At 41.0% G+C, this 25,998-nt stretch overlaps 1 protein-coding gene across 1 annotated transcript in view; it reads right to left on the bottom strand.

Moving 5' to 3' along the window:
* FER1L5 (fer-1 like family member 5) overlaps window positions 1–25,998 on the bottom strand; it is an 85,863-nt gene that overhangs the window by 1,538 nt on the left and 58,327 nt on the right. The window contains exons 35-50 of the mRNA XM_070765618.1: window positions 24,286–24,451; window positions 23,763–23,788; window positions 21,116–21,235; window positions 19,290–19,412; window positions 17,906–18,061; window positions 17,341–17,432; window positions 16,055–16,225; window positions 14,839–14,987; window positions 13,654–13,793; window positions 12,630–12,718; window positions 12,350–12,445; window positions 10,057–10,198; window positions 7,718–7,817; window positions 6,254–6,459; window positions 4,821–4,930; window positions 20–167 (exon numbers count right to left, since the gene is read on the bottom strand). Of these exons, the coding sequence (XP_070621719.1) occupies window positions 20–167; window positions 4,821–4,930; window positions 6,254–6,459; window positions 7,718–7,817; window positions 10,057–10,198; window positions 12,350–12,445; window positions 12,630–12,718; window positions 13,654–13,793; window positions 14,839–14,987; window positions 16,055–16,225; window positions 17,341–17,432; window positions 17,906–18,061; window positions 19,290–19,412; window positions 21,116–21,235; window positions 23,763–23,788; window positions 24,286–24,451 (2,034 nt within the window). The remainder of the gene's footprint in view (window positions 1–19; window positions 168–4,820; window positions 4,931–6,253; window positions 6,460–7,717; window positions 7,818–10,056; window positions 10,199–12,349; window positions 12,446–12,629; window positions 12,719–13,653; window positions 13,794–14,838; window positions 14,988–16,054; window positions 16,226–17,340; window positions 17,433–17,905; window positions 18,062–19,289; window positions 19,413–21,115; window positions 21,236–23,762; window positions 23,789–24,285; window positions 24,452–25,998) is intronic.

Raw genomic sequence — 25,998 nt, 5'->3', positions numbered from 1 at the left:
CTTTTCTCAGAAAACGTACTGGAGCAGCGTAGATGAAATCTATGAACAGCCAGATCACCAGCAGGATGCAAATCAAAATTAAGATCTTCCATTTACTCTTCTGCCATACGATAAAATGGATGCTCTTTAAGGGGGCTGTGAACCATAGGAAAGAGGTCTCCGGTCTCCTGGTTTGCGGGAGGAGAAGGGAGAGAGGAGAGGTGGTGAGATAACAGCTGTATGTGTCCATCTTTATTTATTTATTTATTTATTATTTATTTATTTATTTAGTTAGTTAGTTAGTTAGTTAGTTAGTTAGTCCAATACACAATGAGGGCTTTAGAGTACAGTATCTCCTCTATAACCTTCATCATGTATTTTACTATGTGTATGTATATATATCCCAGTGGGTATGGTTAGCTGATGAGGCCAGAATAAGGCCGAAATAGATCTATCATGGTCTCCCTTAATTTTCAAATTCAGCAAAAAAACATGTGACATATATATATATAGATAGATATATAACCACTAAAACTCTCATTGTGTATTGAACAATATATATATGTAGATTGTTCTGAGTTTGGGTTTTGCCCTGTGTAATATTTTGCATGTTTATGCGACGTTTCGGTGAAATCACATTCACCATCATCAGGCTGAATGATGGTGAATGTGATTTCACCGAAACGTCGCATAAACATGCAAAATATTACACAGGGCAAAACCCAAACTCAGAACAATCTACATACATATACCCGTGAAAATTTACGAAAACAATATATATATATATACATACACATACACACACACACACACACACACATAGTAAAATACATGATGAAGGTTATAGAGGAGATACTCGTAGTAAAATATATCTAAGAAAGAATAGAAGAGAAGATATAGGAATAGAACATATCAATGAAAGAATAGAAGAAGAGATATAGGAATAGAAGAAAGGTATAGGAGATATAGGAGAGCAATAGGACAGGGGACGGAAGGCACTCTAGTGCACTTGTACTCGCCCCTTACTGACCTCTTAGGAATCTGGAGAGGTCAACCGTAGATAATCTAAGGGTAAAGTGTTGAGGGTTTGGGGATGACACTATGGAGTCCAGTAATGAGTTCCACGCTTCAACAACTCGGTTACTGAAGTCATATTTTTTACAGTGAAGTTTGGAGCGGTTAATATTAAGTTTAAATCTGTTGTGTGCTCTTGTGTTGTTGTGGTTGAAGCTGAAGTAGTCATTGACAGGCAGGAGAGGGCAGTAAAAGCACTATGAAGCGGTATATCTCCGAGACCACCTCCTGCCGCACAAATCCTATCCTTCATTTGCTTATGCTCAGCTGGCTTCTTTGATCGCTTGCCATTCATTTCTGCTTCATCTAGAGATGCAGGAGCCCCCAATGGTGGTCACTGGGACCAGTGATGGGCTCCTACAGGATTGGCCAGGTACGCAGAACGGATAGGGCTCTGGGTATGTTTTTCCTATCTCAGTAAATGAGGTTGAATGTGTAATATGGCACATATTCATAGAATTACATAGTATATTTTGTGTATGACACATGGCATATATTCATAGAATGTATTCGTAGAATTACATAGTATATTTTGTGTATGACACATGGCATATATTCATAGAATATATTAGTAGAATTACATTGTATATTTTGTGTATAACATGGCATATATTTATAGAATATATTCGTAGAATTACATAGTATATTTTGTGTATGACATGGCATATATTTATAGAATATATTCGTAGAATTACATAGTATATTTTGTGTATTACACATGGCATATATTTATAGAATATATTCGTAGAATTACATAGTATATTTTGTGTATGACATGGCATATATTTATAGAATATATTCGTAGAATTACATAGTATATTTTGTGTATGACATGGCATATATTTATAGAATATATTCGTAGAATTACATAGTATATTTTGTGTATTACACATGGCATATATTTATAGAATATATTCGTAGAATTACATAGTATATTTTGTGTATGACATGGCATATATTCATAGAATATATTCGTAGAATTACATAGTATATTTTGTGTATGACATGGCATATATTCATAGAATATATTCGTAGAATTACATAGTATATTTTGTGTATGACATGGCATATATTCATAGAATATATTTGTAGAATTACATAGTATATTTTGTGTATGACACATGGCATATATTCATAGAATATATTCGTAGAATTACATTGTATATTTTCTGCGTGACACATGGCATATATTCATAGAATGTATTCGTAGAATTACATAGTATATTTTGTGTATGACATGGCATATATTTATAGAAGATATTCGTAGAATTACATAGTATATTTTGTGTATGACATGGCATATATTCATAGAATATATTCATAGAATTACATAGTATATTTTGTGCATGACACATGGCATATATTCATAGAATGTATTCGTAGAATTAGATGGTATATTTTGTGCGTGACACATGTCATATATTCATAGAATATATTCGTAGAATTACATTGTATATTTTGTGTGTGACACATGGCATATATTCATAGAATATATTCGTAGAATTACATAGTATATTTTGTGTATGACATGGCATATATTCATAGAATATATTCATAGAATTACATAGTATATTTTGTGCATGACACATGGCATATATTCATAGAATGTATTCGTAGAATTAGATGGTATATTTTGTGCATGACACATGGCATATATTCATAGAATATATTCGTAGAATTACATAGTATATTTTGTGTATGACACATGGCATATCTTCATAGAATGTATTCGTAGAATTACATAGTATATTTTGTGTATGACATGGCATATATTCATAGAATATATTCGTAGAATTACATAGTATATTTTGTGTATGACATGGCATATATTCATAGAATATATTCGTAGAATTACATAGTATATTTTGTGCATGACACATGGCATATATTCATAGAATGTATTCGTAGAATTAGATGGTATATTTTGTGCATGACACATGGCATATATTCATAGAATATATTCGTAGAATTACATAGTATATTTTGTGTATGACACATGGCATATCTTCATAGAATGTATTCGTAGAATTACATAGTATATTTTGTGTATGACATATGGCATATATTCATAGAATATATTCGTAGAATTAGATACCGTAGTATATTTTGTGCGTGACACATGGCATATATTCATAGAATATATTCGTAGAATTACATAGTATATTTTGTGTATGACACATGGCATATATTCATAGAATATATTCGTAGAATTACATAGTATATTTTGTGTATGACACATGGCATATCTTCATAGAATGTATTCGTAGAATTACATAGTATATTTTGTGTATGACATATGGCATATATTCATAGAATATATTCGTAGAATTAGATACCGTAGTATATTTTGTGCGTGACACATGGCATATATTCATAGAATATATTCGTAGAATTACATAGTATATTTTGTGTATGACATGGCATATATTCATAGAATATATTCGTAGAATTACATAGTATATTTTGTGTATGACACATGGCATATCTTCATAGAATGTATTCGTAGAATTACATAGTATATTTTGTGTATGACATATGGCATATATTCATAGAATATATTCGTAGAATTAGATACCGTAGTATATTTTGTGCGTGACACATGGCATATATTCATAGAATATATTCGTAGAATTACATAGTATATTTTGTGTATGACATGGCATATATTCATAGAATATATTCGTAGAATTACATAGTATATTTTGTGTATGACACATGGCATATCTTCATAGAATATATTCGTAGAATTACATAGTATATTTTGTGTATGACACATGGCATATCTTCATAGAATATATTCGTAGAATTACATAGTATATTTTGTGTATGACATGGCATATATTTATAGAATATATTCGTAGAATTACATAGTATATTTTGTATATGACACATGGCACATATTCATAGAATATATTCATAGAATTACATGGTATATTTTGTCTATGACACATGGCATTGGTTGCTGATCAGTTTCCGGTCACAATTCAAAGTGTTGGTTATGACCTATAAAGCCCTTCATGGCATCAGACCAGAATATCTCTGGGACCGCCTTCTGCCGCACGAATCCCAGCGACCGGTTAGGTTCCACAGAGTTGGCCTTCTCCGGGTCCCGTCAACTAAACAATGCCATTTGGCAGGACCCAGGGGAAGAGCCTTCTCTGTGGCGGCCCCGACCCTCTGGAACCAGCTCCCCCCAGAGATTAGAACTGCCCCCACCCTCCTCGCCTTTCGTAAACTCCTTAAAACCCACGTCTGCCATCAGGCATGGGGGAATTGAAACATCTCCCCCGGGCCTATACAGTTTATGTATGGTATGCTTGTGTGTATGTTTGCTTTTAATAATGGGACTTTTAGTGTTTCTTTTAAATTATTAGATTTGTTATGTATTGTTTATTATTGCTGTGAGCCGCCCCGAGTCTACGGAGAGGGGCGGCATACAAATCTAATAAATAAGTAAGTTAGTAAGTAAGTAAGTAAGTAAGTAAGTAAGTAAGTAAGTAAGTAAGTAAGTAAGTAAGTAAATAAATATTCTGACTTATTATGTGTATAACTTTAGACTGTTCATCAGAATATGTTATTTCTCAAACAACCTTAATTCAAGTTAGTGTTCCTGTGTGTGGCTCAGTAGTTATTCACAACTAATCTCAATCTAAACATTTCTGTGTGTGCACAATCTTGGCGAACAAGAATTACTCTGCGCACACATTAACAATATTCATCCCTCGGCCAGGTTTTATATCAGAGCACCCCCCGTATTCTGATCTTACTGTGGTTCACTCAGAAAGGGGTTTGCGTTGGGCTCTTCTCTTCCTCTCCCAGCTGGAAATTCATCAGCTTCCAAATCGGTGAGCAATTCCAGAGACATTTCAATCTTACCCTGGAAAGCCGGAGACACAAGGACATAAGTTGGGGTTACAAGTCATTCCAGGTAGCCTTGAATGTAGAATTACCAGAGATGGAAGGGACCTTGGAGGTCTTCTAGTCCAACCCCCTGCTTAGGCAGGAAACCCTACACTACTTCAGACAGATGGTTATCTAACAACGTCTTAAAAACCTCCAGTGTTGGAGCATTCACAACTTCTGGAGGCAAGTTGTTCCACTGATTAATTGTTCTAACTGTCAGGACATTGTTCTAACTGTCAGGACATGGAAGTCCTCGAAACCCCATCTCCGGACTTCCTTTTTTTTGTGATGGTGCGATTTCGCTGAGGCTTCCCTCGCTGGGAAACCCCACCTCCGGGCTTCCGTTGGCAACAGAGCGCCTGTTTTTGCGATCCTGGGATTCCCCTCCTGGGATTTCCCTACAGTATTGCAAAAACACAGAAGTCCGGAGGTGGGGTTTCCCATGGAGCGGAGCCTCAAGGGAATCCCAGGATCGCAAAACGGGAGCTTCGCTTGCAACGGAAGTCCGGAGGCGGGGCATCCCAGCGGCGGCGGCGGGTTCGTAAGGTGAAAAAAGTTTGTAAGAAGAGGCAAAAAAATTCCGAACCCCGGGTTCGTATCTCGAAAAGTTCGTATGATGAGGGGTTCGTATGACAAGGTACCACTGTATTTGTTTGAAGATCACAGCCTTGGGAAAGAGTTTTGTGGATTTGCCTTCGTTGGACCAAATGAACTGCTGTAAATCAAGGACTACTCACAACAGAGATACCTTACTACAGTGTTCCCTCTAATTTTTTGGGTGGGTGGGTGGAAAAGTATAATGTCTGAGCGGCAGTCCCTCCGGGACTGGGCGGCACAGAAATAATAAACAAACAAACAAACAAACAAACAAACAAACAAACAAACAAATAAAAAACCCACCCTGTTTTGCCTCAGAGAATTTCAAAATAAAACACTGTACTGTGTGTCTATAACAGTGAGCTCATAATAGGGCAACTCTATCAATATCAAAATGCCATTTAAATAGTTGACCTAGTTTCAAACTAGATTTTGATTTTCTTTCTCTCTTCCTTACTCCCATTCTTTTTCTTTCTCTTTTCCTTCCTCTCTTTTTTCTATCTGTTTCTCTCTCTTCCTCTCTTCCTCTCTCTCTCCTTCCCTCTCACTCTTTCCCTCTCGGCTTCTGGGCAAGTTTGGAAAACTCTGAGTTGATGATGGTTTTTAAGTGAGCGATTGCTCACTGCTCAGCTTAGAGGGAACTATGCCTTACTACAGTAACACACACACACACACACGTCTCCAATCTCTTCCTGCTTACGGACACCCGTGGCTTGTCTTTCTCGAAGACGATGCACGGCCACCAGCCTCTCATATTCCGTTGGGTGAACAAGGAAATGCATTTTTGTTTCCGCCGGTAGAAAGGAAGGCGGCTCCTGCCGCTGTCGTCCTGCAGGACTTTCAAAGTGCAATCGCGAGGCCGCTTGGCAGGTCGTGGGATGCTGGTTAAGTTGATTTCCAGATTGCCTGCAGTAGGAACAAAAGTAGAAAGTCTCCGGCCTTGAGCAGGGGGTTGGATTAAAAGTAGCCACAGCAATAGCATTTAGACTTATATTTATTTATTTATTCATTTATTTAATTGGATATTGTATGCCGCCCCTCTCCAAGGACTCGGAGCGGCTCACAGCATATATTAAAAACAGGACAATAATGTATATCCAATTAATACTACAATTTAAAAACAATTAAAAGAAAAACTTATCGACCAAACGTTCAACAATCATACTTAAGGCATTCAGTGGTCAGGGGGCAGATCTAAAAGTCCCAAGCCTGTCGGCAAAGATGAGTTTTTAAACTCTTTCGGAAGGCAAGGAGTGTGGGGGCAGTGCGAATCTCTGGGGGGAGCTGATTCCAGAGGGTCGGGGCTCCCACAGAGAAGGCTCTTCCCCTAGGTCCCACCAGCCAGCATTGTTTGATCGATGGGACCCTAAGGAGGCCAACTCTGTGGGACCTCACCTGTCGATGGGATTTGTGTAGCAGGAGGTGGTCTCGGAGATATACCGCTTCATAGTGCTTTTACTGTCCTCTCCTGCCTGTCAATGACTTCTTTAGCTTCAACCGCAACAACACAAGAGCACGCAACAGATTCAAATTTATTATTAACCGCTCCAAACTTGACTGTAAAAAATATGACTTTAGCAATTGAGTTGTCGAAGCGTGGAACTCATTAGTGTCAACCCCTAACTCCCAACATTTTTCCCTTAGATTATCCACGGTTGACCTCTCCAGATTCCTAAGAGGTCAGTAAGGGGCGAGTACAAGTGCCCTAGAGTGCCTTCCATCCCCTGTCCTATTGCTCTCCTATATCTCCTATTCCTTTCTTCTATTCCTATATCTCTTCTTCTATTCTTTCATTGATATATTTTACTACGAGTATCTCCTCTATAACCTTCACCATGTATTTTACTATGTGTATATAGATATATACCCACTAAAACCCTCATTGTGTATTGGACAAAATAAATAAATAAAATAAATAAAATAAAATAAATAAATAAATAAATAAAAAGATCACAAAAGAAACAGAGGAGGTTCTTTGGAGGAAGTTCGAAGTAAAGGAGAAATGTTTTGAAGTGGGTTCCCCCCCCTTTTTCTTTCATATAAATCAAATAAATATAAATATATAAATATATATGACATGTGTCTGCCGAGAGGGAACTCTTGTTGAGAAGCAGCAGGTAAAACCTTGTCCCAAGAGCCCCTCTTCCCATTTCAGAAATCTCACCTATGAAATCATCGGCTGAGAATTTATCATTGTCCCAGACCTGGATGATCAGCTTGGGTGGCACTTTCTGCATCGTCTCATCCAGACTCCAGAAATGTTGCTGCAGGAAAAACGGGAGGGAGGAAAATAGGGTTATAAAACGAAAGCACTCAAAGGGAGGGATTGGAAGGGAGGTCCCCTCAAGTGGCCTGAGAAGGAAGGGGGGATATAAAGGGGTAGATCAATGAAATCATTGAAACAGGCGCCCGTCAAAGCTGATGCTTCTATAGAAGATATTTTGATCGGATCAATCAGAAGAAAAAACTGAAACTCTGCTATCAATCCTTGAGGTTATTACAGGATGATAATCCCTTCCTCCCTCCTTCCTTCCTTCCTTCCTTCCTTCCTCCTTCTTTTTTTTCTTCCTTCCTGCCTGCCTGCCTTCCTTCCTTCAATCCTTCCTTCCTTCTTTTCTTCCTCCCTCCCTCCTTCTTTTCTTCCTTCCTTCTTTCCTTCCTTCCTCCTTCTTTCCTTCCTTCCTTCCTTCCTGCCTGCCTGCCTGCCTGCCTGCCTGCCTGCCTGCCTTCAATCCTTCCTTCTTTCTTTCCTTCCTTCCTTCCTTCCTTCAATCCTTCCTTTCTCCCTCCCTCCTTCCTTCCTCATTTTTCTTTCTCCTTCCTTCCTTCCTCCCTCTTTCCTTCCTTCCTTCCTTCTTTCCTTCCTTCCTTCCTTCCTCTTTTTTCTTTCTCCTTCCTTCTTTTCCTCTCTCCTCCTTTTCCCATTCCTTCCTTCCAGTGGTGAAATCTACTTACCTACCCTAACGGTTTGGAAGCCCCCACCCCCCATCATGTGCTTTTTCACCCTTTGTGCATGCACAGAAGGCTTAGCTCCCCACATTGGGAAAAACGAAGCTCTTAATAGCTGTCAAGGGAGTAACCTGCTTTCCCCATTGACTTTGCTCAAAAAGGGATCACGTGATCTTGGGGCTGAGCAACAGGTCATCAATACAAACCAGAGGCCCAGCGTCTGAAACCTTGATCACGTTATCGTGGGAATGTGGCTGCAAAGCTCATAACTGTGAAAAACGATCGTAAGTCGCATTTCTTTCCAGCACTGTCGTAACTTTGAACGGTCACTTAAGTGAACTGTCATAAGCCAAGGACTCCCTGTATTCTTGCAACTTAGAAAGACTAGAAAATATTTCTTGGTCTGCTCTCAGAAGGTGGCAGCATTTCATCAATTTTGGGGCTTGGAAGATAACAGCGAATGCTCAGGTAGAGATCAGCGGGACATTTCACAGCTAAAAGTGAAATTGGGAAATTAAAAAAGAATTTAAGTGACCGGTCAGGTCCCACAGAGTTGGCCTTCTCCGGGTCCCGTCAACTAAGCAATGTCATTTGGCGGGACCCAGGAGAAGAGCCTTCTCTGTGGCAGCCCCGACCCTCTGGAACCAGCTCCCCCCAGATATCAGAGTTGCCCCCACCCTCCTTGCCTTTCGCAAGCTCCTTAAAACCCACCTCTGTCGTCAGGCATGGGGGAATTGAAATTTTTCCCTTCCCCCTAGGCTTATAGAATTTATACATAGTATGCTTGTATGTATGAGTGGTTCTTTAAATTGGGGGTTTTTAAGATTATTTTTAATATTAGATTTGTTTACATTGTCTTTTTATATTGTTAGCCGCCCCGAGTCTTCGGAGAGGGGCGGCATACAAATCAAATCAAATCAATCAATAAATCATCATCATCATCATCATCATCATCATCAGGAAAGAAGCCAGTGGCTTCTCCATAAAATCCCTAAGAGTCAAGACTGACTGGTAGGAGACTGGAAAATGGAACATAATCCTAATAGCACCGAGGACACCCTCAAAATCTTGTTTCCGGTGTTACCTTCAAGTTTCTACCTTATTTATTTGCATTCCACCTTTGTTAGTTTTACAAATAAATCAAAGGCGGTGTGGACATCCAGCACACATCTTCCTTATCTTATTTTCCCCAACAACAACCATCCTATGGGGTGGGGTGGGCTGAGAGAAAAGGGGGAGGGAGGGAAATGACCAGGGATGGGCTACCAAAATTTTTACTACTACACTATGGGTGTGGCTTATGCATTTTGTTTCACCAGCTTTCAGTGCAAATTGGGAGCTCCAAATTTTGCTACCGGAACTATGTTCCTGACCGTTCCCGTAGGTGCCCATCACTGGAAATTACCCAAAATAACTCAGCTGAATGTCATGGCTAAGATGGGACTTGAACTCATGATCCAAGTGCTTCCTAGCTTGGCATCTTAACCCCTCTAGTTCTTCAAAGAGTTGGATTCCAGTCTCCTGAAGAGCTTTATATAGAAGGTACATGCCTACCTTCTTAGTGAGAACACAAACTTGCTCCATGGACAAATAATCCAGCGTGAATATGAATCGCCAGTTGAAGTTGCCTTCTCCTGCCAAGGACCTATAGTGGACATCAGTTCTTTGCTTGTCTTCCTCCTGGCCATCCATCCATCTGGGACCAAAGCAAAGGAGTGGGACAGAAATAATAAAAGAATAAAAATTGGGGATGGATTTCGTAAAGGGTCATGATGGCACATAATCTATATGAGCTCGGTTCTGTACTGCATCGAAGAATTGCCGAAATCTCGCTCCTAATAAATGGCTATATTTCTTTTGAGGCGTGGCTCGTGGCTCATGAATTAATTAGGGAATATTAGTTTCAGAAGAAACTTAAGAAAATCTCCCTGTATTATGTTGTTATGTTTGAATATTGTGCAACCTTCACTATCTCCCTCTGGAGGAAAAAAAATAATCACATACTATTAAGAATGAGGGAAATGGATTCCTTACAAAAATGTAACTGTTTGGGTCTCTTGGATTCCCTATCAAGGTTGCTATCAAGGGATGATTTTCTACAGACATACAAACATGCCATATCATATACCTTCAATATACTGTAACATATTGTATGTATAAACATATTTCAATCATCAAATATAATTATAAATACAGTAATTCTTTTTTTAAAAAAATGTTTTATTTTTGTTTTTATTACATACAGAAATATATCTATTTACAGATCATTGCCCATTTTTGGTATACATTCTAAAAAATTATTATTTATTTATTTATTAGATTTGTATGCCGCCCCTCTCCGTAGACTCGTAAAAGTTTTCAATTATATAGCACATGGGTAGAAACACGCAACGGGAAAGGATGGATCTTACATCAATCTCACTTATTATGTGTTAATAATTAAAAAGAAGGGTGGAAGAGAAAAGAAAAGAGATTTTTAACATGTAGCCATAATTAACCATATGGTGAGATTTATTTATTTTATTTTTATTTATTACTTGGATTTGTATGGATACTCAACAATTCGGTACAAGTGTGATCTAAGGCTTACAATTCTTCTGTCGTATATCTTTTTTGAATCCATTTATACCAATTCTCCCATATTTTAGTTGATTCCATTTCTTTAATTCCCTTAATATCTCTAGTCATCTCATCTAGTTCCGCACATCTGTACATTTTAAATAAATAATTCTTTAGTCCATATCTATTTACTTTCGGCATGCATCATTTATCTCATACTACCTCTTTTTCTAGTTTTGTCACCTGGATTACAAAAATTGTTCTCTTATCAAGTGCAATTTAGTTGCTGTTGATCGTTAGTTTCTCTACTAGCTGTTTTCTCTTGCCTAATAAATCCAAGCCATGGTGCTTCAATCATTATTGCCTTATAGCTTTACTTATTCATCCATACTTCTTGTCCCCTATTTTCCATAAGTAAATGCTCTTTTTTAAAATCAATCAAACAATAGATGGCCATTCATAATAAGGGATGGCACAAGCATTTTGTACATTTATTTATTTATATTTATTTACAGTGATACCTCATCTTACAAATGCCTCATCAAACAAACTTTTCAAGATACAAACCCAGGGTTTAAGATTTTTTTGCCTCTTCTTACAAACTACTTTCACCTTACAAACCCACCGCCGCCGCTGAGATGCCCCACCTCTGGACTTCCGTTGCCAGCGAAGCACCCGTTTTTGTGCTGCTGGGATTCCCCTGAGGCTCCCCTCCACGGGAAACCCCACCTCCGGACTTCCATGTTTTTCTGATGCTGCAGGGGAATCCCAGCAGGGGAATCCTAGCAGCGCAAAAACGGGCGCTTCGCTGGCAACGGAAGTCTGGAGGTGGGGTTTCCCATGGAGGGGACCCTCAGGGGAATCCCAGCAGCGCAAAAACGGGCGCTTTGGCTGGCAAAAGGGGTGAATTTTGGGCTTGCACGTATTAATCGCTTTTCCATTGATTCCTATGGAAAACATTGTTTCGTCTTACAAACTTTTCACCTTAAGAACCTCATCCCGGAACCAATTAAGTTTGTAAGACAAGGTATCACTGTATTTAGTCCAATACATAATACACATTGAAGAGAATAGATAGGTAGTAATCTAACTAAAGAAACGAATAGAAGAAAAAATATAAAAGTATAGGTGAACAAATTTGAAAGGAATTGTGCCTGGCCTCAAAAAAATATACAAATAGGATAGCATAGAGCTATCTATGCGAGTGGTTGGGCTGGCCAACCGCAATTTCAATCACTGGTTCAGGCAAAGCAGTCCAAGCCACCTGAATGCCACCGCTGTCTCATACCCTTTCACGTAGATGTCACTCATCTTGTCTCCAAAGACATTGGTATCTTCTAGATCCACATCTTTCGTGTTCCAAATGATGCAACGGAGCTCGAATCTAGAAAGAAGGGGGAAAAAAGACGACTTTCCAATGGTTGAGAGCAAACGTGAACCCATGCACAGAAGGAAAAAGCTTGCTAACATGTTGTAAACCGCCCTGAGTAAGAAGAAAGGTGGCATTAAAAAAAAATCAAATAAATAAATTAAAATAAACCCACTTTGCACAAGTGGGCAGCACCTACTTTCTGGGCCTCCGTGGGGTGATGTCGAAAGGAGGTCCTGGCTCCCCCATGTAGAGTGGGAAGATGTCTACCCACAACTGCAATTTACCCTGGAGAGGAGAGAGGTGCAGGATTTATAAGACAATATCCACTAGGCCAGTGTTTCCCAACCTTGACCACTTGAAGATATCTGGACTTCAACTCCCAGAATTCCCCAGCCAGCATTCGCTGGCTGGGGAATTCTGGGAGTTGAAGTCCAAATATCTTCAAGTTGCCAACACTGCACTAGGCTACAGTAGCGGGTTGCTACCGGTACAGTAAAGGACAGCGCTTGTCTTTGTCCCAGTGTGTTTTTGCTTCTGGGCATGTGCGGAAGTAAAAAAAAAAATCACTGATATCTCGTGTGTGCCCCCTTACGAGATTTTATTTATTAATTTATTAGATGTCTATGCCGCCCTTCTCGAAACGACTCAGGGCGGCATGCAACATGCAACAATATGTAGAAAGAAATCTAAATTACTTTAAAAATAATTATACAGAATTACTAAAACAAATGTTAGAAAACCCCATATCTCTGGTACAAATGTTAGAAAACCCCATATCTCTGGTACAAATGTTAGAAAACCCCATATCTCTGGAAGGAGTTTGTTCCAGCGGGCCGGGGCCGCCACAGAGAAGGCTCTTCCCCTAGGCCCTGCCAGTGAACATTGTCTGGCCGACGGGACCCAGAGAAGGCCGACTCTGTGGGACGTAACCAGCCGCTGGGATGCGTGAGACAGAAGACGGTCCCAACGATAATCTGGTCCTAAGCCATGTACGGCTTTGTGGGTCATAACCAGCACTTTGAATTGTGCATGTGCAGAAGCAGAAACATGCCAGGAGACACATGTGCGCATGCAACATAACCGATGCTGCGCACTCAGTGCACCGATAGCAGCGGTAACAGGCATCCTCCCCTGCCACAAGGATGGATTTGCTGGACTGTTCAATTCTGTTGTTTATCAGTGGACAAGCATAGCGTTAAAAAACCGAGATTAAGGTTTACTTGGTCAATTCCAGGCAGAGCTGGATCCATCAGGGTGCGAGTTTCTATGTGTTCAGGGACCAAACCACACGTCTGGAGAAGGTGGAGGGCCATACGTTCTTTGGCGGGTCCCAGGAATCCATGCGAAGGGACTGTGGTCTCTGAAAGGAGGAAGCATCAGATGGAATTCAGCCAGCTTGGACTGGTACGGGCGAACTGGTTGTTAATTTTAATCTGGTTCAATGAACTGGTTAGTCTAAGGACTAGCTGTGCATGCGCACGAAGCAAAAAATACAAAAAATTGAAGGAAAAAATGGGCCAATCACCCATGAATTCGAGTTCCACTTTAGGCATGAAACCCAGCTGGGTGATTTAGGGCCAATCACCAGAAGACAATGAGTTCTAGTACTGCCTTAGGCATGAAAGCCAGCTGGGAGATTTTGGGGCCAGTCCCTCTCTCTTAGCCCAAACCACCTCACAGGGTTCTTGTTGTCATGGGAAACATAGAACGAACAAGGCATGTTGGATAGAAACATAGAAGATTGACGGCAGAAAAAGACCTCCTGGTCCCTCTAGTCTGCCCTTATACTATTTCCTGTATTTTATCTTAGGATGGATCTATGTTTATCCCAGGCATGTTTAAATTCAGTTCCTGTGGATTTACCAACCACGTCTGCTGGAAGTTTGTTCCAAGCATCTACTACTCTTTCAGTCAAATAATATTTTCTCACGTTGCTTCTGGTCTTTCCCCCAACTAACCTCAGATTGTGCCCCCTTGTTCTTGTGTTCACTTTCCTATTAAAAACACTTCCCTCCTGAACCTTATTTAAGCCTTTAACATATTGAAATGTTTCAATCAAGTCCCCCCTTTCCCTTCTGTCCTCCAGACTATACAGATGGAGTTCATGAAGTCTTTCCTGATATGTTTTATGCTTAAGACCTTCCACCATTTTTGTCTTTGGACCCGTTCAATTTAATCCATCTCTTTTTGTAGGTGAGGTCTCCAGAACTGAGCACAGTATTCAAAATGTGGTCTCACCAGCGCTTGGATACATTCAGTGCCTTGACTTTCATATCAAAACAATAAAGGTGTGATACAAAGAAATTAACAAAATGGGGCAGCCAAGCCAGCAACGGGAATTCTGGGAGTTGAAGTCCATACAAAGCTGCCAAGAGTACAATTCTGAAAGTTGCATGGGAACCTACCAAAGTCAGAGAGCAGGTAAGTTTTTCCCACGAAAACGGCTTTGCTTCCATCTTCACTTATCTCTGCCTGGGGCAAGTTTTTGTCCTGAGTGTAATTTTCCAAGAGTTCACTAGGGAGAAGCTGATCCCTCCATTGTGTGGGGCCAGCCCTGCGAGACGGAGAAGGGGGTCAGACCATGTTTGCAGAGAGCATTTTCAGGAAGACTTTGTTACAGGATAGCTGAACTGCAAGGGACCCTGGAGAGCCTCTATCCTAACCCCTGCTCAAGTTGGAGGACTTATCTTCTTCCAGACCAATTGCTATCCAATCTCTTCTGACTTTAAGGCCTCCAGGAATTGAGGATTCACAACTTCTGGAAACAAGCCATTCCACTGACTTTTGACTTTATTTATTTATTTTTATTTTATTTATTTTATTTATTTTATTTTATTTTATTTTATTTTATTTTATTTTTTTTATTTTTTTTATTTTTTTTATTTATTTTATTTTATTTTTATTTTTTTTATTTTTTTTATTTTATTTATTTTATTTATTTTATTTATTTATTATTTATTTTTTGTTTATTTATTTTTTGTTTATTTATTCATTCATTTATTTATTTATTAGATTTGTAGGCCGCCCCTCTCTGAAGACTTGGAGCGGCTCACAACAGGAATACAGAATACAAATCCAATGATTAAAAGAGCAAAACAGTTAAAAAACCTTGATTAAAAACATTCATACGACCCAAACAAACCATACATAAAACGGAACGGCCCAGAGGAATCAATTTCCCCATGCCTGGCGGCAAAGATGCGAAAGGCAAGGAAGGTGGGGGCAGTCCTAATTTCCAGGGAGTGTTGATTCCAGAGGGTCGGGGCCGCCACAGAGAAGGGGCCGCTCTCTGGAAATTTCTCCTTAATTCTCGGCTGGATCTCCCTCAAAGACCAATTAGATCCCACAGAGTTGGCCTTTTCCAGGTCCTGTTAACGAAGCAATGTCGTTTGGCAGGGGAGGGCCTTCTCTGTGGTGGCCCCAGCTCTTTGGAACCAACTAAGCAAAAAAAAAGGTTCGCCATCACTGGACTAGACATTTCCAGTTCCTGCGTATGGTACATAGAAATAACCTGAAGTTCTAAAGTTGTTCCTGGGAATTTCTGCGAGATGACTCCCCAAACATCGAGAAGCTGCTAGGACGAGAAAGATGGAATTACTCACACCTAAGCTTAATACTTACACACAGTAAGTCTGCGGCAGCCCACAGTTGGCCCCATAATGCGACATGAACCGGTCCTCCAAGTCTATGGTGGTATCCCCAACGGTGTCATCCGGGGAAAAGAGGTCGAAATCAAATAACGAGATCTTCAGGTCCTTTTCCAATGGGATGGTACAAGTGAGTTCGTATGTTCTAGAGAGGCCACCGAAAAAAGACGAAGAAGATATCAGTGCCCCACTCCTATCCATTCTGGGGTCTTGTAGAATTCATTGCAACAATAGGCTCCTAGGGATTTTGGGAGCTGTGACCCCAACAGTCTCACATGATGCCTGGTTAGAGAAGGCTGGACCAGACCTTTGAATGCCTTGTTCGTGAAAGCAGAAAACTAGAACTTTTTTATAGGGGAGCCTTGGTAAAACTATTTTTTGTTTTTAACAATTAAAAGAGAACGACACACTTGACTTACAATTACAGAAGGAAACCAAATATTTCAACATTAGACCTATTGAAAGGATATTTTGAACCATCGATCCAGAAGTTAATTTTAAGAATATCTGTCCCTATAGATACTCTGTTATGAAGGTGTTATGGAAGAGGAAATAGTGAGTAGAGTAGAGTAGAACAGAACAGAGTTCCTTATTGGCCAAGTGGTATTAGATACACAAGGAATTTGTCTTCAGTGTGTAAACTCTCAGTGTACATTAAAAAAAACATTAATCATGAATCATTTAATACAATGCTTAGTGCTAATCATACAATACTAAATAATAAATAAAACAATATACAGGGGTGGACAAAAAGATGGAAACACCTTGCAGCTCTTCCGTGGAATCCAGATTTGTGAAGCTCCCTTCGAACAGTTTTTGTGGAAACTGGGTTCTGTACGTGTCTGTTGAGCTCTGCAGTGATTTTAGGAGCTGCGGTCTTGCGATCCGCTCTAACAATTCGCTTTAGAGTCCGACGGTCTCTCTCAGACCACTTCGACTTTCGACCAGACCTGTGTTTGGCTGAGGACATTTTCCCTTCTCTTTCAAAAGCAGTCATGACAGTATCTATCTATCTATCTATCTATCTATCTATCTATCTATCTATCTATCTATCTATCTATCTATCTATCTCTGTCTCTCTATTTATCTATCTAGCTATGACCACGAATCAGTTAACCATCTTTGAGAGGAACATGATACTCTGCTCCTCATGGGAAAGTAATTTTCAGTGTACAGTATTCTGCAGTCCGAAACTATGGTTAGGCACAGGGCTTGCTCAGCAGAGCAACAAAGCCACCAGATCCAATTGGTTAGACTGACCTTCCAAAGACAGGGTCCAGGGTGTTGGGTATATATTCTTCTCGGTCATCCATCCTTTCTCTCCCTAGCTTGATCTTGACGTAGGGGTCACACTATAAAGGGATGCAAAGAAGAAGCTCTATCTTCTGTTTTCTGTGTCATAACATAAGAACATAAGAAGAGCCCTGCTGAATCGGGCCAAAGTCCACGAGTCCAGCGTTCTGTTTCACACAGTGGCCCACCAATTGTCCATGGGGAATCTTGAGCAGAAAGAGAAGGCAAGACCCTCCCTTTCCCTTGACCCCCAACAAATGGGACCCGAGGGAACCCTGCCATTTGTCCTTATAGTAGATAAAATGTATGGGTATGTACATGCACACGCAAACACACAGCTCTTCTAAAATTATACACATTCAACCTCATTTACTGAAATAGGAAAATCATACCCAGAGCCCACAAAAGAAAAAAATTTCAAAAATTTTCTACCAGTTCTGTGTACCTGACCGTACCCATAGGAGCCCAGCATTGCTCTGGAAGGTAACTTTTTAGAATGACAGCAAAACAGCAGAGAAAAGAATCCAATTACCAATCCATTGCGGTCCTTTGGCTGGAGATTAAAAGCTCGGATAATATAAACGCGAACCACACACTCCTGGGCGACATTGGCGGGAAGTTCTTGGAACTGACGTGGTGGAGGTAGAACCCTGGGATCTTCTGGTAGAGGATAGATCCGGAAAAGCCCCTGTAGAACAAAGCCTTGGTTCAGAGGAGGCTTCAAGGGGAATCACTATGGCCTTTTCTTTTCCCGAGACAAATTCTGCGATTTTTGAGAAAAGGAGCAAATGGTTTTGTTCCTGTGAAGCTGCCGCAAGGTGCCCTAATTAATTCATGAACCTGGAGCCAAGCTTCCAAAGAAATCCAGTCATTTATTAGGAGCAACATTCCGGCAATTACTCAAGTTACTCAATTACTCCTTGACTATTGCCAGGCGCTCTACATAGGGCTACCCTTGAAGAGCATTTGGAGACTTCAGCTGGTTCAAAATGCAGCTGCGCGAGCGATAGCAATTTATTTTAAATACGTTGGTCTTGTATAAATGTATACTTTATATTTTGTATCTTATACATGTTCTGTCAGGCTCTCTGGTAGACTCTTCCCAAAAATTCACAGGTACAAATTTCAGACACACACACGTTTGAAAATTCAAAACAATGTTCTTTATAATGAAAATTCACTTAAACTAAGCCCTCTCTTGGTATAGCAAAGAGCACTCGTCTCCAAACAAACTGGTAATTTGTACAAGTCCCTTATCAGTTCTGAGATACTTAGCTTGCAGCTGTGAGGCAATTCACAGTCCTTCTTCTTTCACAAAGTGAAACACACTTTGTTCTGGTTTAGTTTCAAAGCGGGAAAAATCAGCACACAAAAGGTCAAAGTCAGCAAGGCACAACGATCAGATAATCCTCCACAATGGCCAAACCCACAGGCTGCTCTTTATAGCAGCCTCACTAATGACCACAGCCCCATCCAACCACAGGCGGCCTCATTTTCTTTGATAATAATCTCTCAGTTGTTGCTGTCTATGCATCGCTCTCCGCATGTGTGGCTGTATCATTAACTCTTGTTCTGAATCCAAGGAGGAGCTGGATAATTGATCTCCTTCTGAGCTGTCTACCCCACTCTCCTCCTCCCTGTCACTCCTGTCTTCTTGGTCAGAGGAGCCTTCATCAGCAGATTCCACCGGGGGCAAAACAGGCCTGCAGCATGTGGATGTCTCCCCCACATCCACAGTCCTTGGGGCAGGAGCTGGGCCAGAGCTAACCACAACAATATGTTGCTTTGTTTTAAATTCAATTAAAAAGAGAGAGAGAGAAAAGCAGGGACATCAGAAAGGAAGAAAAATCCAGATTTTCTGGGAGAATTGTCTCAGGCATTTTGCGAGAGGGGGGGAATTGAGGTCATGTTTTCACCTTAAATTCTCCCCCCACCATAGGATCCTCATCTTGGACTTTTCCTCGGTACAGCTGAAAGGTCTGACAGAAATCCTCGAGACAGTAGAATTCGGGAACTTCTTCTAGCTCACAGTTGTAGATCTGGGAGCAAATTATAAAAAAAAAAAAAATCAGTTGAAACGTTCTTCATTTTCTCTATATAGGTTTGTGTGACCTTTATTCTCTAGTCCAGTAAAAGTGGATCATTTTTGGCTCTCGTGTCAAAAACAAAAGGAAAGAAAAACTCTCCCAGAAGACCCTACAAAAATAGACTAACTATCCTGGGTCTTGAAAGCTTAGAACTGCGGCGCCTAAAAAAAGATTTAAGTATTGCCCACAAGATCATATGCTGCAATGTCCTTCCGGTCAACGACTACTTCAGCTTCAACCGCAACAACACAAGAGCACGCAACAGATTCAAACTTAATATTAACCGCTCTAAACCTGACTGTAAAAAACATGACTTTAACAATCGAGTTGTCGAAGCGTGGAACTCATTACCGGATTCAATAGTGTCAACTCCCAACCTCCAACATTTCTCCCTTAGACTCTCCACGATTGACCTCTCCAGGTTCCTAAGAGGCCAGTAAGGGGCCGTACATAAGTGCATTGGCGTGCCTTACGTCCCCTGTCCAATAGTTTTTCCTTATCTCATATATCATATATATTCTCTCCCTCTCATCTACTTCTCTTCTTTTTACTTACTATCTTTATATATATTACTTAATGTCTATTCTCTTCCATATGTATTGTATATTGGACAAAGAATAAATAAATAAATAAATAATAAATAAATAAATAAATAAATAATAAATTTCTCAGCCAGAGTTGCCTTTTCCTTTGCAAAAGGTGACTTACAATATTCAACTTCACTGGACGTCGAGACCAGCACCAAGTTTCGGAAAAAAGTGGGGATCCCTTTGGTGGGAATTAGATGAAATGAGACACAGTTGAGTCACCTGCTGTCTCTGAAGGGACTTCGGGAGTGGGTGGCATACAAATTTAATTAATAAATAATAACAACAACAATAATATAAACAAACAAACAAATATAAACTTGGGAGCTGGTATTTATTTGTGACTATTGTTTCCTTGCCCCATATTCTTACAACATTTCTCTTAAAATAGAACAGAATAGAATAGAATAAAATAGAATAGAATAGAATTTTTATTGGCCAAGTGTGATTGGACACACAAGGAATTTGTCTTGGTGCAGATGCTCTCAGTGGACATAAAAGAAAACATAGATTTGTCAAGAATCATGAGGCACAACACAATGATTGTCATAGGGGTCAAATATGCAATGAAGAAACAATATTAATAAAAAATTTAGGATACAAGCAACATTACAGTCATACAGTCCTAAGTGGGAGGAGATGAGTGACAGGAATTATGAGAAAAAACTAGTAGAAATAGTCAGGCATGGGGGAACTAAGATAATCTTTCCCCCTAGGCTTCTACAATTTATGCATGGTATGTTTGTATGTATGATTGGTTTTATAACAAGGGTTTTTAGCTGTTTTTAGTATTGGATTTATACATGCTGTTTTTATCACTGTTGTTAGCTGCCCCGAGTCCACGGAGAGGGGCAGCATACAAATCCAATAGATAGATAGATAGATAGATAGATAGATAGATAGATAGATAGATAGATAGATAGATAGATAGATAGATAAATGCAAAGTTTGACAGTGTTGAGGGAATTATTTGTTTAATAGAGTGATGTTCTTGTGTCTGGTTGTCTTGGTGTGCAGTGCTCTGTAGCAATGTTTTGAGGGTAGGAGTTGAAGCTGTTTATGTTTCACCTTTATGGTATCATAGCCCTTTTCCAGGTAATGTCCACTCTTTGATAAATCTCCCATTGTGGCATAGTACTTGCTCCACCAATCGATTTCTTCTTCTTCCTCCTCCTCCTCCTCATCAGTCTGTCAAAAAAGGAAAGTAAGAAGCTTATGCGTGACCCTCTCCATGTTTTCCAAATGGGATGATTTCTGCCCATGTTCGGGCTCTCTCTCTCTTCAACCTAAATTAAAAAGACTTCCTTGCGGGGGAGGGGGGATCCAGCAGGCTCTGACAGGTTCTGGAGAACCAGTAGTGGAAAAGTCTAGTCGTTTGGAGAATTGGCAAATGCTGCCTCTGGCTAGCCCCTTTGCAGTATCCTTCCCCTGGAACAGTAGCAGGTTGCAACCGGTACGGGGCAATATGGCGTCCTGGTAGCGAAAAGGGAGCTGCGCGCGCAGTTCCAGCTGTCCAGTGGGCACATGCATGTCGGAGCAAGATTTGGCTTTTGTGCATGCGCCGGAAGGGAAATCTTGCTTGAGGATGCACACGAGAGTGAGATTTCGGCGATTTATACCGATTTTTTGCTTTCGCACATGGCAAAATCTCTCTCACGCACGCGTCCTGGCACAAGACTTCACTTCCGGCACATGCGCAGAAGACGAATCCCGTGCTGACATGCGTGCACCCATGCCGGTCACCAGGAGAAATCCGGTAGCGCTGGTGAAGAGGAACCCTCGCCTGCCCTGGAATGGGGAGGAAGTGAGGATTTTGCAGTATCCTTCCCCTGCAATGAGGAGGGAACGGGGATTTTGCAGTATCCTTCCCCAGGAGTGGGGAGGAAGTGAGGATTTTGCAATATCCTTCCCCTGCAATGAGGAGGGAACGGGGATTTTGCAGTATCCTTCCCCAGGAGTGGGGAGGAAGTGAGGATTTTGCAGTATCCTTCCCCTGCAATGAGGAGGGAACGGGGATTTTGCAGTATCCTTCCCCAGGAGTGGGGAGGAAGTGAGGATTTTGCAATATCCTTCCCCTGCAATGAGGAGGGAATGGGGATTTTGCAGTATCCTTCCCCAGGACTGGGGAGGAAATGAGGATTTTGCAGTGTCCTTCCCCTTGGCCTTTCTCTCTCAGGTAGCAAAATATCTCCAAAGAAATGCTTGGGTGGGTTAAAAAAAGCACCAGAGTCCACATTTGGGAAGATCTACAAAGCCTTTTTGTCTCACAAAACCCCAGCAATGTCGAAATGAAACCTTGAACCTGAACTTACCTTCTTTTCTTTTGCTTTCCTCCACGACCATAATTTAAAGCCGGCAAATCTCTGTAAGATAGCAGCCTAATTAATCTTCATTTTTAATTGTTATTATTAGAAGAAGTAATTCTGTTAATCTCATCAATAAATCCCATCAACCGATTAGTCCTCATGCTATACCTTCTATTAGAGAATCCTGGGATTAAAAACTTGTAGGGGAGGTGAAATTACGAGGGTCGCCCAGAAAGCAATGCACCACATAAATAAAATAATGCTTGGGAACGATGGAGGGCAAAAGAAGAAGGGGATGACAGAGGATGAGGTGGCTGGATGGAGTCAATGAAGCAGTAGGCATGAAATTAAATGGACTCTAGAGGACAGGATAGGACATGAAGGCCTGGAGGAACATTGTCCATGGGGTCGCCATGGATCAGACATGACTTTGCAAACCACAAAAACATCAACACAATGCACTACAATCAACCACAGTTCCCTCTAAGCTGAGCAGTGAGCAATCGCTTACTTAAAAACCATCATCAACTCAGAGTTTTCCAAACCTGCCCAGAAGCCGAGAGGGAAAGAGTGAGAGGGAAGGAGAGAGAGAGGAAGAGAGAGAAACAGATAGAAAAAAGAGAGGAAGGAAAAGAGAAAGAAAAAGAATGGGAGGAAGGAAGAGAGAAAGAAAATCAAAATCTAGTTTGAAACTAGCTCAACTATTTAAGTGGCATTTTGATATTGATAGAGTTGCCCTATTATGAGCTCACTGTTATGGACACACAGTACAGTGTTTTATTTTGAAATTCCCTGAGGCAAAACAGGGTGGGTTTTTTGTTTGTTTGTTTGTTTGTTTGTGTGTTTATTTATTTATTTATTATTTCTGTGCTGCCCAGTCCCGAAGGGACTGCCGCTCAGAGACTATAGAGGGAACACTGCAATCAACACAGTAGTACACCAGATCAGTGTATTCTTAGCATGACAGCTGGGAAATTCTGGGAGTTGAAGTCCATCCATCTTAAAGTTGCCAAGATTGAAAAACAGCCATTTAGAGTTTTGTAACTGAATTAATGGTACCTTGAATTAATAACAAATGCAGGTGGCACAATAATGTTTTGTCACACCAGGTCTGGCTCATAGGGGATAGCAACTTATTCTACAGCAAACGAAGCTTCCCAATATCCGGCCAGGGCAGCTCCATGTAAAGTAAATGACAGTAGTCCAAGTGATAGGTAACAAAGATAGGTAACCAATACTTGAGTGACAACAATGGTTTAGAAAAGGCTACAACTGATGCAGCAGCTGAGACAGGCGCTCCCAAATCTCTCTCCCTCCCTCCCTCTCTTTCTCTGCTAAACAACAGGTCCCATCACAAAAAAGGAGAGAGGCAAATGTTGATTGTGACACCAAACAATAAGGAGGCTTACCTTTTTCCTCTTCACCTTTTTAGTGACTGTTGAGGGGGGAAGAAACACAGCAATGAATAATGATGTCCAATTTTTTTAAAAAAATGGTTAGCCTGGAAAGGATTAAGACTCTATGCTGCCTACTTGGGACTGTTTTGTGCTATTCTATTCTCCTAAAGTATTCGGCGAATAACTTATTGATAACTAATGAGCCGTGGTGGTGCAGCAGGTAGAGTGCTGTACTGCAGGCCACTGAAGCTGACTGTAGATCTAAAGGTCAGCGGTTCAAATCTCATCGCTGGCTCCAGGTTGACTCAGCCTTCCATCCTTCCGAGGGGGGTCAAATGAGGACCCGGATTGTGGGGGCAATATTGCTGGCTCTGTTAAGAAGTGCTATTGCTAACATGTTGTAAGCTGCCCTGAGTCTAAGGTGAAGGGCGGCATAAAAATCGAATAGATAGATAGATAGATAGATAGATAGATAGATAGATAGATAGATAGATAGATAGATAGATAGACTTATTAAGATGTTTATCACGTTTACCTCGGGGCGGCAGGGTGTGGACTTTGCTTTCTTTCAATGGATTGCAGTAATATTGACTCAGAGATCTGACTGTCGCTTGACCCACCACCGGCTTGTATCCAAACTCCCGGTGGTCTATCACCTTCAGTTCAATGGGAGGGGAATAATCCTCGTCAACAGGCAGGTACTGCAGAAAGTCAAGATGAAAAAAAGAAGCTTTTCAAGAGAGTCAACAAAGGTGGCGATCCCTCTGAGATAATATGTAGAGTACAGTGGTACCTCTACCTACGAACTTTTCTAGATAAGAACCGGGTGTTCAAGATTTTTTTGCCTCTTCTCAAGAACCATTTTCCACTTACAAACCTGAGCCTCCAAAACTGTACACGGAAACGGCAGGGCGAAGCCTCCATGGGGCCTGTCCAGGAATCTCCTGGGAGGAAACAGGGCTGGAAAATGCAGGGAGAAGCCTCCATGGGGCCTCTCCAGGAATCTCCTGGGAGGAAACAGGGCTGGAAAATGCAGGGAGAAGCCTCCATGGGGCCTCTCCAGGAATCTCCTGGGAGGAAACAGGGCCAGAAAAGGCAGGGCGAAGCCTCCATGGGGCCTGTCCAGGAATCTCCTGGGAGGAAACAGGGCTGGAAAATGCAGGGCGAAGCCTCCATGGGGCCTCTCCAGGAATCTCCTGGGAGGAAACAGGGCTGGAAAATGCAGGGAGAAGCCTCCATGGGGCCTCTCCAGGAATCTCCTGGGAGGAAACAGGGCCAGAAAAGGCAGGGCGAAGCCTCCATGGGGCCTGTCCAGGAATCTCCTGGGAGGAAACAGGGCTGGAAGATGCAGGGAGAAGCCTCCGTGGGGCCTCTCTAGGAATCTCCTGGGAGGAAACAGGGCCAGAAAAGGCAGGGAGAAGCCTCTGTGGGGCCTCTCTAGGAATGTCAGGGGGAATTGTTGGCATGGATGTCAAGACAAAGGAGTGTTTATGCATATGTTTTGGGAATGCCCGATAGTGCAGGAATTTTGGCAAAAAGTGAAAGAGGATATCAACAGAATGTTAAATATACAATGGACAATCACTAAGGAAATGGCAGTACTAGTAAAAAGCAATGTGATGGGAGATTTTAGAGAAATAAAAAAAGCAGCAATAGAATAGCGCTCAGGCAGTAATAGTTCTGGGTTGGAAGGATGCGACAAAATGGACAATGCAAAATTGGTATAGGTACATGGCGGACCATATTCAATTTGAAATTATGGAAAAAAGGATAAATTTGGATAATGAAACTGAGTTGGGACAGCTGATGGGACAGTGGGACAAGGTAAGACGATATATGACGAGCAGAATCCGAGACCAAGCTACAAGAAATAAATTGGAATCACTCTATAATATGTAAACAGATATATTGCTCTTGGGTTAAGTGGACTATACAAGAAACACCCCCAATTTGGTGGTGGGGAATGTGTGTGTGTCGGGGTGGTGGGCACAATTCACTACGCACTGTTTTATGTTGTGTGATATAAAAATTGTTAAAAATCAATAAAAAAATATTTAAAAAATATTTAAATATTTTGTTTAAAAAAAGGGAGGAAACAGGGCCGGAAAAGGTGGGGAGAAGCCTCTGTGGGGCCTCTCTAGGAATCTCCTGGGAGGAAACAGGGCAGGGAAAGGTGGGGAGAAGCCTCTGTGGGGCCTCTCTAGGAATCTCCTGGGAGGAAACAGGGCTGGGAAAGGAGGGGAGAAGC

The sequence above is a fragment of the Erythrolamprus reginae genome, chromosome 12 (genome assembly GCF_031021105.1).
Source record: "Erythrolamprus reginae isolate rEryReg1 chromosome 12, rEryReg1.hap1, whole genome shotgun sequence".
NCBI lineage: Eukaryota > Metazoa > Chordata > Lepidosauria > Squamata > Dipsadidae > Erythrolamprus > Erythrolamprus reginae.
This window is presented reverse-complemented; position numbering and strand designations above follow the sequence as displayed.